The sequence below is a fragment of the Stomoxys calcitrans genome, chromosome 2, assembly GCF_963082655.1.
Source record: "Stomoxys calcitrans chromosome 2, idStoCalc2.1, whole genome shotgun sequence".
Lineage (NCBI taxonomy): Eukaryota > Metazoa > Arthropoda > Insecta > Diptera > Muscidae > Stomoxys > Stomoxys calcitrans.
In genome coordinates, this window is record NC_081553.1 from 68,458,773 (window position 1) to 68,476,960 (window position 18,188).

General features: G+C 32.0%; 1 protein-coding gene across 2 annotated transcripts; it reads left to right on the top strand.

Moving 5' to 3' along the window:
* The first annotated feature begins 1,116 nt into the window (after positions 1 to 1,116).
* Positions 1,117 to 14,263, top strand: LOC106082249 (uncharacterized). Of its 2 annotated transcripts, none has more exons than XM_013244639.2 (4): positions 1,117 to 1,406; positions 2,514 to 2,766; positions 2,870 to 3,051; positions 13,720 to 14,263. In XM_013244639.2, exons 1-4 carry the CDS (start codon positions 1,218 to 1,220, stop codon positions 13,858 to 13,860), a joined length of 765 nt encoding a protein of 254 aa, XP_013100093.2. In that variant the 5' UTR covers positions 1,117 to 1,217; the 3' UTR covers positions 13,861 to 14,263. The 2 variants fall into 2 exon arrangements, with proteins under 2 accessions (XP_013100093.2, XP_013100094.2); XM_013244640.2 differs by having other exon boundaries at positions 2,514 to 2,739.
* Positions 14,264 to 18,188: the final 3,925 nt, after the last annotated feature.

Here is an 18,188-nt window from a genome sequence, read left to right on the forward strand (position 1 = left end):
ATCTCCCGATTTGATTTTTGAGCCCTTACAAGCCACAATTTTTATCCGATTTGGCTGAAATTTTGCATATAGGACTCTCAACAACTGTGCGAAATAGGGTCCAAATCGGTCCATAACCAGATATAGTTCCCACATTTTACGAAATGTGGGAAATTTTTCTTAACATTCCTTAAAAAAATCTAATTAAGACGAATTTTGGCAAAACAAAAAATAAAGTTTGTGATAATTGTTGGCTTAGAAACACTAGAATTAATCCCAAAACTTTAGTTCTTCATTATATCAAGAAGAATTGAGATAAATTGCTTTTCTAATTAGGTTCATATTGCAGCCAGAAATCTATAAAGAAAAATTAACAAAGGCATGGTGATACTTGGTAACGAGATTTTTGAACCACCAAGGCAAAGAAATTTGATTGAATGAAAACCAGAAAGAAAAAACAAACATTTCGAGCACATCAACAATATCAACGACAGAGAAACGTGAGAAGATTCCAAAATGCAGTGCACAGCAGACAGGCGGCAGCAGCAACAAAATAAAATGGAATATTGAACATGAATGAAATTCGATTCAATGAAAAAAAAAGAGGTAGTCTGAGAGGGTTAGGTCCCCCGTTGGTGTGCTACGTTATGGTCTTTGGGAAAATATTAAGCATACGCCATTGTGGTAAAAATCCAGTGAAGCTCTTGCATATCGTTGAGATGGCTCTCTTGCAGAAATGAGACAATGGCAAGCAATTTGGCCCTTGTTGAAGCCATGGTCTCTGAGTTGCTAATGGTGGTGTTGGTAATGGTTGAGCCGTTGGCCATGTCTGTCATTTCAATTGGCCAGCGCGTCCAACCCGGCCAACATTACATTGTAGTTTTTGTGCACATCCACCATTGACAGTGACTTTTGTGTTGTGTGTGAGAGTAGAGTTGCGTCTGAAATCGATTGATTTTTTTTTTTGTTTTTATTTTCGAGTACGACTTTTTTTTGTTTTTCATTGAATGTTGTTTGTTTTATTTTTGTCTGCTTAATGCTTAGTATAAAAAACGTCGACAATAGAAATTTAATTATTATTTGCAATTGTCAATTCACACTGACCACACAGCAGAGCTCGTCGGTTGGCCTTTTGAGAATTGGGAAGTTTGGTACACATTTTTTGACAGACGGACACCAGTGGGGATATCGGAGCAGCAGCAGCAGCAGTGCCAGAGAGTCATTGAAGATCAACAAAGATGTCTTCCAAATACATGATCCTTGTGGCCCTTTTGGGTTTATCGGCCATCACCTGTCATGCCGTCAACATGCAGAGCATGATCGATGAGGAAAATGCCAAATGTGAAAGCGGCACTGACAGCATGGCTTGTGTGAAGGTGAGAGCTATGAGGCTTGTGGATACAGTGATGACGAAAGATGAATTTAAGGTGAGTGGAAAAACAAATGAAATGAGAATAGTGAAACAAAAAATAAAACTAAAAAAATATTTTTAAAATTAAAAAAAAAAAAATGAAAAATTTAAAAAAAAAATAATTTAAAAATAAACTTTTCTTAAGAAAAAATAAGATTTAAATTAAAAAACTCTTTGTAATAAAAAAATTTTATTAAAAATATATATTTTTTAATCAAAAAATTTTATTAAAAATATATTTTTTAATAAAAAATTTTGATTAAAAATATAGATTTTTTAATAATATTTTTTATTAAAAAAAATATATTTTTTAAGAAAAATTTTTTATTAAAACCCAGATTTTTTAATAAAAAATTTTTATTTAAAAAAATAGATTTTTTTAATAAAAAATCTTTATTTTAAATTATTTTTTATAGAAAAATATTTTTCTTTTAAGAAAAAAATTTTTTTGTTGTTAAAAATTTGTATTAAAAAATAGATTTTTAATAAAAAAAAAATTTATTAAAAAAATTGATTTTTAATAAAAAATTTTTATTAATTTTTTACAAAAAATTTATTTTCTTAAAAAAAATATTTTCTTATAAAAAATAATTTATAATAAAAATTTTTTATTAAAAATCAATTTATTTTAATAAAAATTTTTTAATTAAAAATCTATTTTTTTAATACAAATTTTTAACAACAAAAAAATGTATTTCTTAAAAAAAAATATTTTTCTATAAAAAATACAATTTTTTAAATACAATTTTTTTTATTAAAAAATCTGTTTTAAAATAAAAATTATTTTTTTAATAAAAAATTTTTATTATAAATTAATTTTTATAAGAAAATATTTTTTTTTAAAGAAATAAATTTTTTGTCATTAAAAAATAAATAATTTTTTTAATAAAAAAATAAATAATTTTTTTAATAAAAAAATAAATAATTTTTTTAATAAAAAAATAATTCTTTATATGAATATTACTGTAACATTTTTCTTCCGTTTTAAAAATACTTTTCTTTAAAAATATTTTTGTTTTTAGTTTTTTAATCATTTTCTAAAAATTTATTTCATAATTGATTTTGTTTAAAAAAATGGTAAACAAATTTTTTAAGAAACACTTAATTTTTTTCTTATTCCCAGATCTCCAATGTTGAGGTTAAATCAAATGGCTATCAATCACCCGCCAGTGAAGCTCGTTCCACTGGCAATTTCTTCGATGTTGTTGAGAAGTATTTGCAAGGCCACGACGTTACCATGGACTTGCCTATGGCTGATGCCAAAGTCACTGTCTCATCCCGTAATTTGGCCAATGATGAATTAAATCTCAATGTCAAATTTGCGGGAGACGGTGTCGTCGAGGGCAAGGGTAAGAAGGGAGGCCTTTTCAAGAAGGGTGTGTTGCATGCTTTTTTACTAATTCTTCTACTTGCCACCCAAAAACCGCAAACATAAATTTTAAAATTTGTTTTTTTTTTCTTTAAATTTTCTCCCAACAGGCAAGAAACATCGTTTGCGTAAAATGGCCATGCCCATCATGGTCTTGATCTTGCTGAAAGCCATCACCATTATTCCCATGGCCATAGGTATTTTGAAAATTAAGGCCATGAATGCCTTGGGCTTGGGTTTCTTCTCATTCATTGTCTCGGTTGGTTTGGCCATTTTCCAAGTTTGCAAAAAGGTAAGTCCCTATACAGATTTTATTAAAAGCCCAAAATCCCTGTCTATTTTTAGGCATTTGCGGGTTGTTAATGAGAGCGAAGAGAAAAAGAGCCGAAATGCAAGCAACTGAGAGATAAAGAGAGAACATTTACAAAATACCAAAACATATTACCAAAGCATTTTTCTCGTAAAGATCCCAAATTAAGAAAACCAAAGAAATATAAAATAGGTAACTAAGGAAATATCTAAGCCTTATGACATGACACGAGCCTTCATCAATGACACTCTTTAACAGCAAAACTCAAAGCATTTCAAAAAAAAATGAAATTGTTCTTTGCATTTCGGCTCTCATTTCCCTCGTTCATCATCATAATTCCTTTCACAAATAGTATATATGCAAAAATTCATATCGAAAAGACAAAATAAAAAAAAAAACTTCGGAGAGACAAAATTTGATTGAATATCAACTTTAACATATAATGTAACCATTAAAAAACAAATCAAAAAATTAAGCAAGGGAACAGAAATTAGGCCAAAATCCAAACATAAACTAAAACAAGAAAAAATCGTTAAAGAACAATGGAATGAAAAACCAAATTCTTAAGGAAAAATATAAAATTAAACCAAAAATTAAAAAAAAACGTTAAAAAAAATAAAAAAAAAACGTTAAAAAAAATAAAAAAAAAATAAAAAAAATAAATAAAAATAAAAAAAAAATAAAAATAAAAATAGAAAAAAAAAAATAAAAATATATAAAAAAATTAAAAAAAAATAAAAAAAAATAAAAATAAAAAAAATAAAAGAATATAAAAAAAATTTAAAAAAATTAAAAAAATAAAAAACAAATAAAAAAAATAGAAAATTAAAAATTAAAAGGTTAAATAAAATTAAACAAAAAATTAAAAAAAAAATACAAAAATAAAAAAAATATAGATAAAAAAATTAAAAATTAAAAAAGATAATTAAGTAAAAATCTGAAGCTAATTTTAAAATAAATCAAAACAAACAAATTTAAAACTCTAAAAAATAAATAAAATTAAACTATAAAAAAAAATAAAAAAAATATTTAAAACAAAAAAACACTAAAGGAAAACTTAAAAATTAAATTCTAAAAGAATTTAATTGCGTGAAACACAAATAAAACTAAGAAAAAAAAAAATGTCAAAAATAAACAATAAAAAATTTAAAAAAATATAAAATAATAAAAATAAAAAAAAAAATACGAAATAAAAATTAAAAAAATCAATACAAAAAAATATACGTGTAAAAAATAAACTAAAATACAAAAATTTAAAATAAAAAAATCGATAAAAGTGAAAAAAATACGAAAATAAAAAATAAAAAAAAAAAAAAAAATTTTTACATATAAAACAAACAAAAAAACTATTAAATAAAAAAAAGAGATACAAAATTTAAATAAATAAAAAATTGAAAAATTATTTGTACAAACATTAAACAAATCAAACTTTAAACAATTCAAACTTAATTAAATAATAATTAAAACAAATTAGGACCATATAATAATAAATAATAAGTAAAAAAAAAAACAACAGAAAAATATAAATTAAAAAATTTAGTAAAAATAAAACTTAAAAAATAAAAAATATAAAACAACGTTTAGTAAAAAATTTAAAAAATTGACAAATAAAAACTGAAGAAATTGAATTAAAAAAAATAAAACTAAAATAAATTAAAAATAAAAAAATAAATTACATAAAAAAACTAAAATTTAAAAAATATTGTGTTTTAGAATCTGGGGCTCGAGGTCATGAGAAGAAAAACAGATAACATAGTTTTTGCCAGTTAAGTTATCTTTATTTCTGCCAATATTTCGAGAATTCTTCGATTATAATCTTCTGAGCGAGATCTTTCCAAAAAAAAAACAGAAAAACAATAAATAATTAACACATTTTTGACAACACTATTAAAAAAAAAAATTTGTTAATTATTTTTTGTTATACCCACCACCGAAAGATGGGGGTATAATCATTTCGTCATTCCGCTTGCAACACATCGAAATATCCGTTTTCGACCCTATAAAGTATATATAATCTTGATCAGCATAAAAATCTGAAACCATCTCACCATGTCCGTCCGTCAGTCCATCTGTCTGTTGAAACCCCTCTACAGTCTTTAAAAATAGAGATATTGAGCTGAAACTTTGCACAGATTTTCTTTTTTTCATGAGCAGGTTAAGTTCGAAGATGGGCTATATCGGACTACATCTTGATATAACCCCCATATAGACCGATCCGCGGATTTAAGGTCTTAAGACCATAAAACCCACATTTATTATCCCATTTTGCTGATATTTTGGACAGTGAGTTGTGTTAGGCCCTTCGGCATCCTTCTTCAATTTGGCCCCGATCGGTCCAGATTTGGATATAGCTGCTATATAGACCGATCCGCCGATTTAAGGTCTTAGGCCCATAAAATCCACATCTATTATCCGATTTTGCTGAAATGTGGGACATTGAGTTGTGTTAGGCCAGCCAACATCCTTCTTCAATTTGGCCCAGATCTGTACAGCGTACAAATCTAAGACGATAGATAAAAGTCGCATTTATTATCCGATTTCGCCAAAATATGGGACAGTGAGATGTGTTAGGCCCTTCAACATATCTCTTCAATTTGGCCCAGATCGGACAAGATTTCGATATAGCTTTCATATAGACCGATCTCTGGATTTAAGGTCTTGGGACCATAAAAGGGGCATTTATTATCCGATTTCGCCGAAATATGGGACAGTGAGTTGTGTTATGCCCTTCTACATCCCTCTTCAATTTGGCCCAGATGGGGCTATATGGCAGATATAGCTGCCGTATAAACCTATCTCTCGATTTAAAGTTTTGGCCCCATAAAAGGCAGATTCGATTTCCCTGAAATTTGACACAGTGCCTTATTTTAGGCTTTTCGCCCTCCATGTCGTATGTGGTTCAGATCGGTCTATATTTAGTTATGGCTACCAAAAAGATCAATATTTTGTTCTACAAAATTGAACAATGACTTGTACTTATTAGACCTCTCAATATTCGTGTCGAATTTGGTTCAAATCGGACCATATTTTGATATATCTGCTGTGGGGGCATAAATTATGCATTTTCACTGGACTATGACGAAAGGCGATTTACATATATAAACGGAAATGAAGATTACTTAACTAGCAAAAACAACATCATCTGTTTTTATACCCTTCACGATAGGTATACTAATTTCATTATTCCGAAATATGCGTCTAAGACCCCACCTCGAAATATGCCTCTAAGACCCCATAAAGTTTATATATTCTTGATCGTCATGACATTTTAAGTCGATCTCACAATGTCCGGCCTTCTGTCGAAAGCACGCTAACTTTCGAAGGAGTCAAGCTAGACGCTTGAAATTTTTGTACAAATACTTTTTATTATTGTAGGTCGGTTGGAATTGGAAATGGGCCATATCGGTTCATGTTTTGATATAGCTGCCATATAAAGCGATCTTGAGTCTTGACTTCTTGAGCATTCAGAGGGCGCAATTCTCGTCCGATTTGACAGAAATTTTGCACGAAATGTTTTGGTTTAATTTCCAACAACTGTGCCAAGTATGGTTCAAATCGGATCATAACCTGATAAACCGATCTTGAGTCTTGACTTCTTGAGCCTATAGAGGCGTAATTCCTATCCGATTTGGTTGAAATTTAGCACGAAGTTGTTTGTTATGACAACTGCGCTAAATATGGTTCAAATCGGTCTATAACCTATCTTGGATCTTGACTTCTTAAGCCACTAGAGGGCGCAATTCATATCCGATTTGGTTGAAATTTTGCATGACGCATTTTTTCATGACTTCTAACAACTGAGCTAAGTATGGTTCAAATTGGCTCATAACCTAATATAGCTGCAATATAAACCGAACTTGAATCTTGATTTCTTGAGCCACTAGAGGGCGCAATTCTTATCCGATTTTGCAGAAATTTTGTACAACGGCTTCTACCATGACCTTCAACATACATGTCCAATATGGTCTTAATCGATCTATACCCTGATACAGCTCCCATATGAACCGGTCTCCCTATTGTGCTTCTTGAGTCCCTGCAAGGCGCAATTCTTAACCAAATTGAGTGAAATATAACTCAATGACTTCTACTATGGTTTTCAACCGGACTATAACTTGATATATCTCCAATAGCATAACAATTCTTATCCATTATTCGAGCTATATCTAAATCTGAACCGATTTTGATATAATTTTTCGGATATGTTAAGATCAGCAACAGATCAAGCCGTGCCAAATGTTGTGCAGATCGGTTGAAAATTGTAGCAGCTACGACTATTTAAGTGCAAATCGGGCGATACATGTATATGGGAGCTATATCCAAATCTGAACCGATTTTGATGAAATCTTGGAGACATGCTAAGATTACTAACAAAACAATCCGTGGCAAATTTTGTGCAGATCGGTTGAAAATTGTAGTTGATACGCCCATTTAAGTGCAAATCGGGCGATACATATATATGGGAGCTATATCTAAATCTGAACCGATTTTTTCCAAAATCAATAGCGTCCGTCGTTGGGCCAAAACAGTTATATGTGCAAAATTTCGTGATGATTGGACAACAAATACGACATGCACTTTGATTACAGGAATACATGGACTCACAGACGGAAATGGTTAGCTTGTCCGCCTATGACACTGAACGCCTGGGTTCGAATTCTGGCGAGAGCATCAAAAAATATTTTCAGCTGTGGTTTTCCCCTCCTAATGCAGGCAACATTTGTTAGGTACTATGCCATGTAAAACTTTTCTGCAAAGAGGTGTCTCACTGTGGCACGCCGTTCGAACTCGGCTATAAAAAGGAGGCCCCTTATCATTGAGCCCTAAACTTGAATCGGACTGCACTCATTGATATGTGAGAAGTTTGCCCTGTTCCTTAGTGGAATGTTCATGGGCAAAATTTAAATATAGTCTAATCTGAACCATATTTGGGTCCTATATTGGGAGGCCTGAATAATCGAGAATAATCATGCAGAATGTGGAAAAATAAGGCGCCCCGTGCCCCACGGACAAGAATTAGAACTAGATGCTTTGCTTCCACATAACATTTGTAGTGTGAACCAGAGATGGGAAAAAATAGCATATGCTCATGATAAAAATCAGGGATGGGTCCTAAATCATAATATCGGGATCGGTGTCGGAGAACCTACCTGGAGTCGGAATTTGCTTGACTCGCTTCTTTGACGGCAAAACTTCGTCTACGCTTCGCTGAGTCCAATTTAGCCTACCTTCAAGTGTGGCCTATTGGTATTCCCTATTGGTATTGCCTATAAAAAGTATAGTTTAGCGTTACTTAAAAATAAGTAAACACAAATTAACTTTTTTACTTTTTAAACCCTCCACCATTGGGGTATTCTAATTTCGTAATTCCCTTTGTAACACATCGAAATATTTATTTAAACCCCCATAAAGTATTGGGTTGCCCAAAAAGTAATTGCGGATTTTTCATATAGTCGGCGTTGACAAATTTTTTCACAGCTTGTGACTCTGTAATTGCATTCTTTCTTCTGTCAGTTATCAGCTGTTACTTTAAGCTTGCTTTAGAAAAAAGTATAAAAAAAGTATATTTGATTAAAGTTCATTCTAAGTTTTATTAAAAATGCATTTACTTTCTTTTAAAAAATCCGCAATTACTTATTGGGCAACCCAAAATATACAACCTAGGTCGTCATGGCATTCTAAGTCGATCCAGCATGGCCGTCCGTCTGTCCGTCAGTTCTTGTCCGATTTGGATGAAATTTTTTACTTTGACGTTTTCTGCAGATGCGCATAGTACGGTCCGAATAAGTTCAAGACCTGATATAGCTGCCATACAAACTAATCTCCTGACTATATTTCTTGAGCCTCCTGAGGGCCCAATTCCGGATTAAACTTCTTGAGCATCTACAGGGTTCAATTCTTATCCGATTTGACATAAATTTTGTATTGAGGCGTTTTCTTAGACACTCAACAGATGTGCTAAATATGACCCGAATCGGTTTATAACCTGATAGAGCTCCCATATAAACCAATCTCCTGATTGTACTTCTTGAGCCTCCTAAGGAGCTAATTCTTATACGATTCGGCTGCAATTTTGCACAGTGACTTCTCCTATAACCTCTAAATACGTCTTTAATATGGTCTGAATCGGTTCATAACCTGATATAACTCCCATGTAAACCAATCTCCCGATTTTACTTCTTGAACTCCTATAGGGCGCAATTCATATCCGATTTGTTTGAAATTTTGCACAACGACTTCTACTAGGACTTTCAACATTAGTGCCAAATATGGTTTGAATCGGTTCATAAGCTGATAAGGATCCCATATAAACCGATCTACCAAGTTAACTTCTTGAGCCACTAGAGAGCGTAATTCTTATCCGATTTGTCTGAAATTTTGTATTTTGGCAAGTAAGGTTCGAGTAAGCCCAAAACCTTATCGAACTACCGATCTCCGGATTTTACTTCTTGAGCTCCTTTAGGACGCAATTCTTATTCGATTTTGCTGAAATTTTGCACAATAACTGATACTATGACCATCAGCATAGGTGACCATCAGCATATGATCTAAACCGGTTCATAACCTGATATGATATATATATGATATATATAAACTGATCTGCCAAGTTTACTTCTTGAGCCACTAGAGAGCGCAATTCACATCCGATTTTTCTGAAATTTTGTACTTTGACTTTTCCTAAGACATTAAAAAAATGCGTCAAATATGGTTCGAATCGGTTCATAACCTGATATAGGTACCTTATAAACCTATCTTACCCATTGAGCTCCTTTGAGATGCAATACTTATGCGATTTGGCTGAAAATTTTCAACAATAATTTCTACTATGACGTTCAGCATACGTTCCAATTATGGTTTAAACCGATACTTGAGCTGATAAAGCTCCCATACAAACCGATCTCCCAAGTTTACTTCTTAACCGCAATTCTTATCCACAATGACTTCTACTATAGTCTCCAACATCCAATTCTCCAATTGGTCTATACCCTCCAATAGCAAAGCAATTCTTATCCATTATCATTTGTTTGCTTATAAAGAGACATTCGGCAAAGATCTTAATAAATGTGATGCATGGTGGAAGATAAATAAGACTCGCCCCGGCTGAACTTAGCACACCTTTACTTGTTTAAATAGAAAAGGTGAAGTTAATGTTTTTACATAATTATTTCTTAAATCACTTAATTGTGTTCATTCCCCTTCAAAATTTTCCTCATCAACGCAGTATTTATACGCAATTTTTGGTCCTGATCTCTCTAAGCGCTCTGATTTTCCAATGCTTTGTGTCAAAATGTTTACTTTTTAAAGTCTCTTGCATTTTGACAACAGAAAAATGTCTCAGCAGACCAATTATTGTGAATACAGGGCAGGATAGGCGTACAACTTTCGGCCAAAAAATGTTGAGCAAGCAGAGAAGCCACGAATTTTTGTTCCACAATTTGAGGCAACTTTTTAAATTTCTTCTTAGAAAAGAAACTTAACTTCAAGATAAATCTTTTGTGCACTTCGTTAAGATAGTTCGTGAAAACTTTGGAAAAAATTGCCTGAATATTTCAAAGAACTTGACATACTTTTATGACCTTGAGATGTTAGGACTTGAGTTAACCATTTGCCCATGATTCTTTAACACACTGAAAAAATATTTGTCCTATATTTAGAGATTCAAGACAAAGATTGGCACATTTTATTTAAAAGTGTTCACTATTCCAACTGTTTAAGGAAACGTTCACTATGGTGAAAACTAACTTTGTTCATATAAATAATAAGACTGCGTTCTTATTAAAAATAAGACTTTGCGTCTTATTATTAAAGACAAAAATCTAAAATGATAGCCAAAATATTGTTGAAAGTTAGGAAATTGGGAATTAAGAACAAGCCAACGGTGTACTGTAGTTAAAAACGCAAAATAGCCTTACAAATAGAAGCGTCTTTAGATGTTAAGTTTTTTATAACGACCAACATAGGATGGGGGTATACTAATCCAGTCATTCCGTTTGAAACACCTCGAAATATTGATCTAAGACCCCATTGAGCATATATATTATCGATCGTCTCGACATTCTGAATCGATCTAGCCATGTCCGTCCGTCCGTCCGTCTGTCGAAATCACTATAGCGGTCGAACGCGTATGGCAAGTCGCTTGAAATTTTTCACAGATACTTAATATTGATGTAGGTCGTTGGGGATTGCAAATGGGCCATATCGGCTCAGATTTATATATAGCTCCCATATAAACCGATCACCCAATTTGACTTCTTGAGCCCTTGAAAGCCGCAATTTTTGTCCGATATGGCTAAAATTTTGCACACGACATTCTGCTGCGACTTCCAATAACTGTGTCAAGTACGTTCAACAATGGGTATATAACCTGATATGCAAATTGCAAATTTTGCCCATGATCATTCCACTAAGGAACAGGGCCAATTTCTCATATATCAATGAGTGCAGTCCGATTCAAGTTTTAGGCTCAATGATAAGGGGCCTCCTTTTTATTGCCGAGTCCGAACGGCGTGCCGCAGTGCGCCACCACTTTGGAGAGAAGTTTTACATGGCATAGAATCTCACAAATGTTGCCAGCATTAGGAGGGGAAAGCCACCGCTGAAAATTTTTTCTGATGGTCTCGCCAGGATTCGAACCCAGGCGTTGAGCGTCATAGGCGGACATGCTAACCTCTGCGCTACGGTGTCCTCCGTATAACTTGATATAGCTTCCATATAAAACGATCTCCCGATTTGAGTTCTTGAGCCCCTGGAAATCCGCTATTTTTGTGCGATTTGGCTGTTATGATTTCCATCAACTGTGTCAAGTACGATCCAAATCGATCTATAACCTGATATGACTTCCATATAAACCGATCTCTCGATTTTGACTTCTTGAGCCCATGGAAGCCTAAAAATTTTTAAGATATTGTTTTGTTATGATTTCTAACAACTGTGTCAAATACGGTCCAAACCGGTCTATAACCTGATATAGCTGCCATATAAACCGATCTTCCGTTTTGACTTCTTGAGCCTCTGGAAGCCACAATTTGTGTCTGATTTGGCTAAAAGTTTGCACATAGTGTTCTGATATGACTTCCAACAACTGTGTCAAGTACGATCCAAATTAGTACATTACGTGATAAAGATCCCATATAAACCGATCTCCCGATTTGACTTATTAAGCCCCTGGAAGCCACAATATTTGTCCGATTTGGCATGCGGTGTTCTGTTACTACTTTCAATAACTGTGACAAGTACGGTCCAAATCAGTCCATGGCCTGACAAAGCTCTTATATAAACCGGTCTCTCGAATATCCTTGTTCGGTTCCTAGAAGGTTCCTCCGGGTCTGTCTGTTGAAATCACGCTACAATCTTTAAAAATAAAGATATTGAGCTGAAACTGTACGCAGATCCTTTTTGTCTGTAGGCAGGTTTAGTTCGAAGATGGGCTATATCTTGATATAGCCTCCATATAGACCGATCTGCCGATTTAGGGTCTTTGGTCCATAAAGGCCACATTTATTATCAGATTTTGCTGAAATTTGAGACAGTGAGTTGTGTTAGACCACTTGACAGCTTTCTTCAGTTTGGCCCAGATGGGTCCAGATTTGGATAAAGCTGTCATATAACCGATTTCTCGATTAAAGGTATTGGGCCCATAAAAGGCACTTTTATTCCGATTGCGCTGAAATTTGGTACAGTGACTTCTGTTAGACTTTTCGACATTCGTGTCCATCCTGCCAAAAATATCAATATTGAAGCAAAATTGAGACAGGTGGAGACACAATATCAGACATGAACCAACTATTGAAAACAATTAAGGATCTTGCAAGTAGCACGGAATTCCTTACTTAAAATTTTCTTTTTAGAGGTTACTTTATAGTTTTAAGAGCGCACAACAAGCCGATTACTGGCTCAGGTGTATGTCCATAGTGGCATGGGGCGGATAAGTATCAGCACCCTCTTTTTAACCTAACCCAACCGAATCAAAATTGAACAGTGACTCAATGTCCGTGCCGAATTTGGTCCACATAGGACCTTATATGCATATAGCTGTTATGGGAGCATAAATAATGCATTTTTCACCGCATTATGATGAAAGTTGTTTTACATATATACCAGAGTTGGTGGGTACAAAAGTTCGGCCTGGTCCAACTTAATGCCCTTCTACTTGTTCTCAGTGCAGTTATAACCGTCTTTAGAAGAAGTTGCAGTTATAACCGTCATTCACACCATTAAATGTTTCCAGAACAATGGCAAACATGTTCAAAAACAAGTTTAACCATAAACATGTGGCTTTCGCTAACAGATTTTAAAGATATATGATACTACATGAAAATAAAATTTTCTTAACAACAAGTAAACATTTTTTGACTAAAAGAAATTTATCCTTAAAACTAGTAAAAATTTCTTAAATTTAGTTCAACATTTCTTTAAACCAATTTATAGAATTTTTACTTTTTCAAGTACTTCAAGGAATTCTTTATTAAAGAAATTTAATTTAAATCATAAAATTTATAATAACGAGTTAATTTAACTTTAAAAAATTGGTTAATATCACTTTTCGATATGAATTTTTGTTATTTGGAAAAAGTATACATATTTTTTATTTTCTTCTATTAAAATTTAATAAATTTCAAACTTTTCTCCCCCAAAATAAAAATCTCCTTACAGATCGCCCATGAACATCATTCAGCCCATATCACAGCCCATGGACCTTGGGATGGTCGTTCGGTCAGTTCTATTCCTAGTGTAGAGCAATTCGAAACAATTCCTGCTGCCCAAAACTTGGCCTACAATGCTTACAACTACTAAGCAACAGCAGCTATCAAAGAAAAAACCTAACAACAACAAAAATCCAACAAAACCAGAAAAAACGCCTCACTCCTTACCCACAAAGTATGCCCTTCCTACCGGCAAAACCTCTTCCTAAGCAAAGAACAATCAGTCATGGTTGTTTTAAGAGGAAGTAAAAACTTTAGAAAGAAGGAAACAAACAAAAGAGGAAAAACTTCCGCAAAAACAACATGCTGAAAAAAAAGCGAAAAAGGGGAAAAGGGGAAAAAAATGGAATTTAACATAGAATATGTTACAAGATTACAACCGGCTTGTGTTAATTTGATGGATTGCCAAGTTTACACCATTTGCCAACAGCAACAAGAATCTTTTGACACAATTTCCGGTTTCCGCTTGATTACACCCCCCCTCATAGCCTTATTTCAACAGCGTTTATTCCAAAGAAATTTCATTTGTAAATAACTTTTTTTTTGAAAATGAATATAGAGAAGCTTTTCCTTGTTATTCTTCCTTCAACAGCAGGACAATTTTTTTTGTCTGAGCCTATGCTATTTTTAACTTTTAGTTGATTGTTATTTACTTAAAAAAAATGTATTTTATTTATTTATTTATTTATTTTCGCTGTAATTAATTTATTGAAATTGTACTATAAAGAGAAGAATGGAAAAGAGAAACAAAAAAAAACACAAAATAAACAAGATGTATATTTTTGAATGCTTTTATGAAGTTTTGGGATGTTTTATTGTGAAAGGCGAAGAGAAAACAAGGGAACGAAAATAAAGTTGTATGGTATAAAATTGAAAAAAAAAAATGTTAAAACATACAACTATAAATTAAAAGAATTAAAGGCATGAGGCACAGAAACGAATAATAAATTAAAATAAGTAAATAACTGAACTAAAAAATAAAAATAGAAAATTAAAAAAAATAAAACATAAAACAACACTTAACAAAAAAAAAAAATAAAAGTAATATAAAAAAATAAAAAAATATATAAAAAACTAAAAAAAACAAATAAAAAAGTAAACAAAAAAAAACATTGTTTTTATACAAAAAAAAATTGAATATATACAAAAAAAGTAAAACATTAAACAATTTAAAAATAAAAACATTAAAAAAATTAAAAAATAAAAAAATTTATCAAAAACTAAAAAAAACAACTAAAAAAATAAATAAAAAAAAAAAAAATTATATAAAAAAAATTTTAGTTAAAAAAACTAACTAAAAAAACTTTAAAACAAATTAAACATTTAAAAAATATATAAAAAATTTAAATAAAAAATACCAAAATGAAAAAAAATAATACAAAAATTAAAAAAATAGATATAAAAATTAAAACCAAAATTAAATGAAATAATAAAAATTAAAATAAATAAAAAAATTTACAAAAAATAAAAAAAAAAATTTAAAATATTAAAAAAAAAAATTCAAAAAAATAAAAAAAAAATAAAAAAAATAAAAAATAAATAAAAAATAAAAAAAATAAAAAATAAATAAAAAATATATAAAAAAAAATAAAAAAAAAATTAAAAAAATAAAAACAAAAAAAAATTAAAAAGCTTACTAAACTAAAGAAAATAAATATACAAAATATAAAACAAAAAAAAAATAAAATTATATATCAAAAAAGAGAAATTGAAAACATCTATAAAAATAAATAAAAAAAATACTAAAAATAAAAATAAAAACATAAGTAAATTCCAAATGAATAAAATAATTTATAAATAATAATAAATTAAAAAAAAGATTATAAATAATTTTATACAAAAAATTCAACAACAAATATTACAAAGAAAAAAAAACAAAAAGCTTTAATGAAATTAACTTGATTTAAACAAATTATGAACTAGGAAATAAAAATAAATAATAACAAATTAAAAAAAAAAAACAATTTTCAAAGGTAAAAAAATAAATAAAAAATTAATAAAAAACAAAAAAAAAGTGATAGAAACCTTAAAATGTATCCGCTAAAAAAAGAGAGAATAAAGGCTACCATATTATGGAAAATTATCTGTCATGGTTAACATCCCATTTTCAGTCCTTTTCTTTAGATATGAATTTACATAGCTTTTGTGGCCTTGCTGTAAAATAAAACTAATTTTTGGACCTATACTATTTTGAAACTGAAAACACCTTCTAAATACCAATCGCTGAGGTAATCCCCTTTGCATCAAATCTCTACCACCCACACATAAGGTTTCCCTTGCACTTTCTCTTAGTTCCTGGCATATTGCCTAACAAAAACAAAAATAAGAAACAGAAGAAAAACAAAAGTTGGCCCTCTCCCAGAATCATGACTAAAATTTTAAGTGCAATTTTTTCCCTCACTGGTGGATTATTATGAAATCGTCTTACCCAACTCACTTACCCCTCTCGGTATCATCATCGATTAACTATTGAATGAACACTTTTTCTATGTTCATTAAATTTCTCCATTCATTGGTTTTCATCAAAGGCACGTCTTAGTTTTGAATAACTTCACGTTCCAATAGACGATTTTGTTTGATTTCTTTTAATTCAATAGACATTTCTTTTGTTTACCGCTAGATTTCTATTTCGTTTAATTCAAGTGGCGATTACAACATTCTAATGAGTGGACATGCGGAGGTCACAGTGGCGCAGAGGTTAGCATGTTCCCCCTATGACGCTGAACGTCTGAGTTAAAATTTCGGCATGAACATGTAAGGTATCCTGCCATGTTAAAACTTCACTACAAAGTTATTCTAGTCGCTATGCGGCATGCCATTCGGATTTGGCAATTAAAAGGAGGCCCACTATCATTGAGCTAAAACATTAAACAGACTACAACCATTGATATGTAAGATGCATTCCCTGTTCCTTGATGGAATGTTCATGCGAAATTTTGTAGTATTTAGTGTGAGTGGACATGCAGCATAACTTCGAATAGCTTAAAAACAACCATAAAGCCAAATAAATTCCATGGCAAAATACCCTCCACCATAGGTTGGGGGTATACTAATTTCGTAATTCTGTTTGTAACTCCTCGAAATATTCATCTAAAACCCCATAAAGTATATATATTCTTGATAGTCGTGACATTTTATGCCGACGACGGACAGACGGACGGATATGGGTCCGTCTGTCGAAAGCACGCTAACTTTTGAAGGAGTAAAGCTATCCGCTTGAAATTTTGCACAAATACTTCGTATAAGTTTAGATCGGTTGGGTTGTAAATGGGTATATATTGGTCCATGTTTTGATATAGCTGCCATAAAAACCTATCTGGAATCTTGACTTCTTGAGCCACTAGAGGAAACAATTCTTATCCGATTTGGCTGAAATTTTGCATGCGGTGTTTCGTTATGACGTCCAACAACTGTGCCAAGTACGGTTAAAATCGGTACATAACCTGACATAGCTGTTATATGAACCGATCTGGGGTCTTGACTTCTTGAGCCTCTAGAGGGCGCAATTCCTATCCGATATGGTTCGTATCGGTCCATAACCTGATATAGCTGCCATATACACCGATCTGGGAACTTGACTGCTTTCCACATTAGAGGACGCAATTCCTATCCGATTTGGCTGAAACTTTGCATGACGTGGTTTGTTATGATGTCCAACAACTGTGCCAAATATGGTTCAAATCGATCCATAACCTGATATAGCTGCCATATAGACTAATCTGGGGTCTTGACTCCTTGAGCCTCTACAGGAAGCAATTCCTATCCGATTTGACTGAAATATTACATGACGTGTTTTGTTATGACTTCCAACAACTGTATTAAGAATGGCTCAAATCGGTCCATAACCTGATATAGCTGGCATATAAACCGATCTGGAATCTTGACTTCTTGAGCCAGTAGAGGGCGCAAGTCCTATCCGATTTGGCTGAAATTTTGCATGACATGTTTTGTTTTAACTTTCAACAATTGTGCCAATTATGGTTCAAATCATTCCGTAACCTGACATAGCTGTGATAGAAACCAATCTGGGGTCTTGACTTCTTGAGCCTGTAGAGGGCGCAATTCCTATCCGATTTGGCTGAAATTTTGTACAACGGCTTCTCCCATGACCTTCAATATACGTATCAAATATGGTCTGAATCGGTCTTCAGTCTGATACAGCTCCCCTATAAACCGATCTGCCTATCTTACTTTTGGGCCCCTAAAAGGCCCAATTCTTATTCGATATCGCTGAATTTTTACACATTTTTTTCTACTGTGGTTTCCAATACTCAATTCAATTAGCATAGCAATTCTTTTCTTTTATCCTTTGTTTGTCTAAAAAGAGATACCGGGAAAGAACTCGACATATGCGATCAATGGTGGAGGGTATATAAGATTCGGCCCGGCCGAACTTAGCACGATTTTACTTGTTTTGAG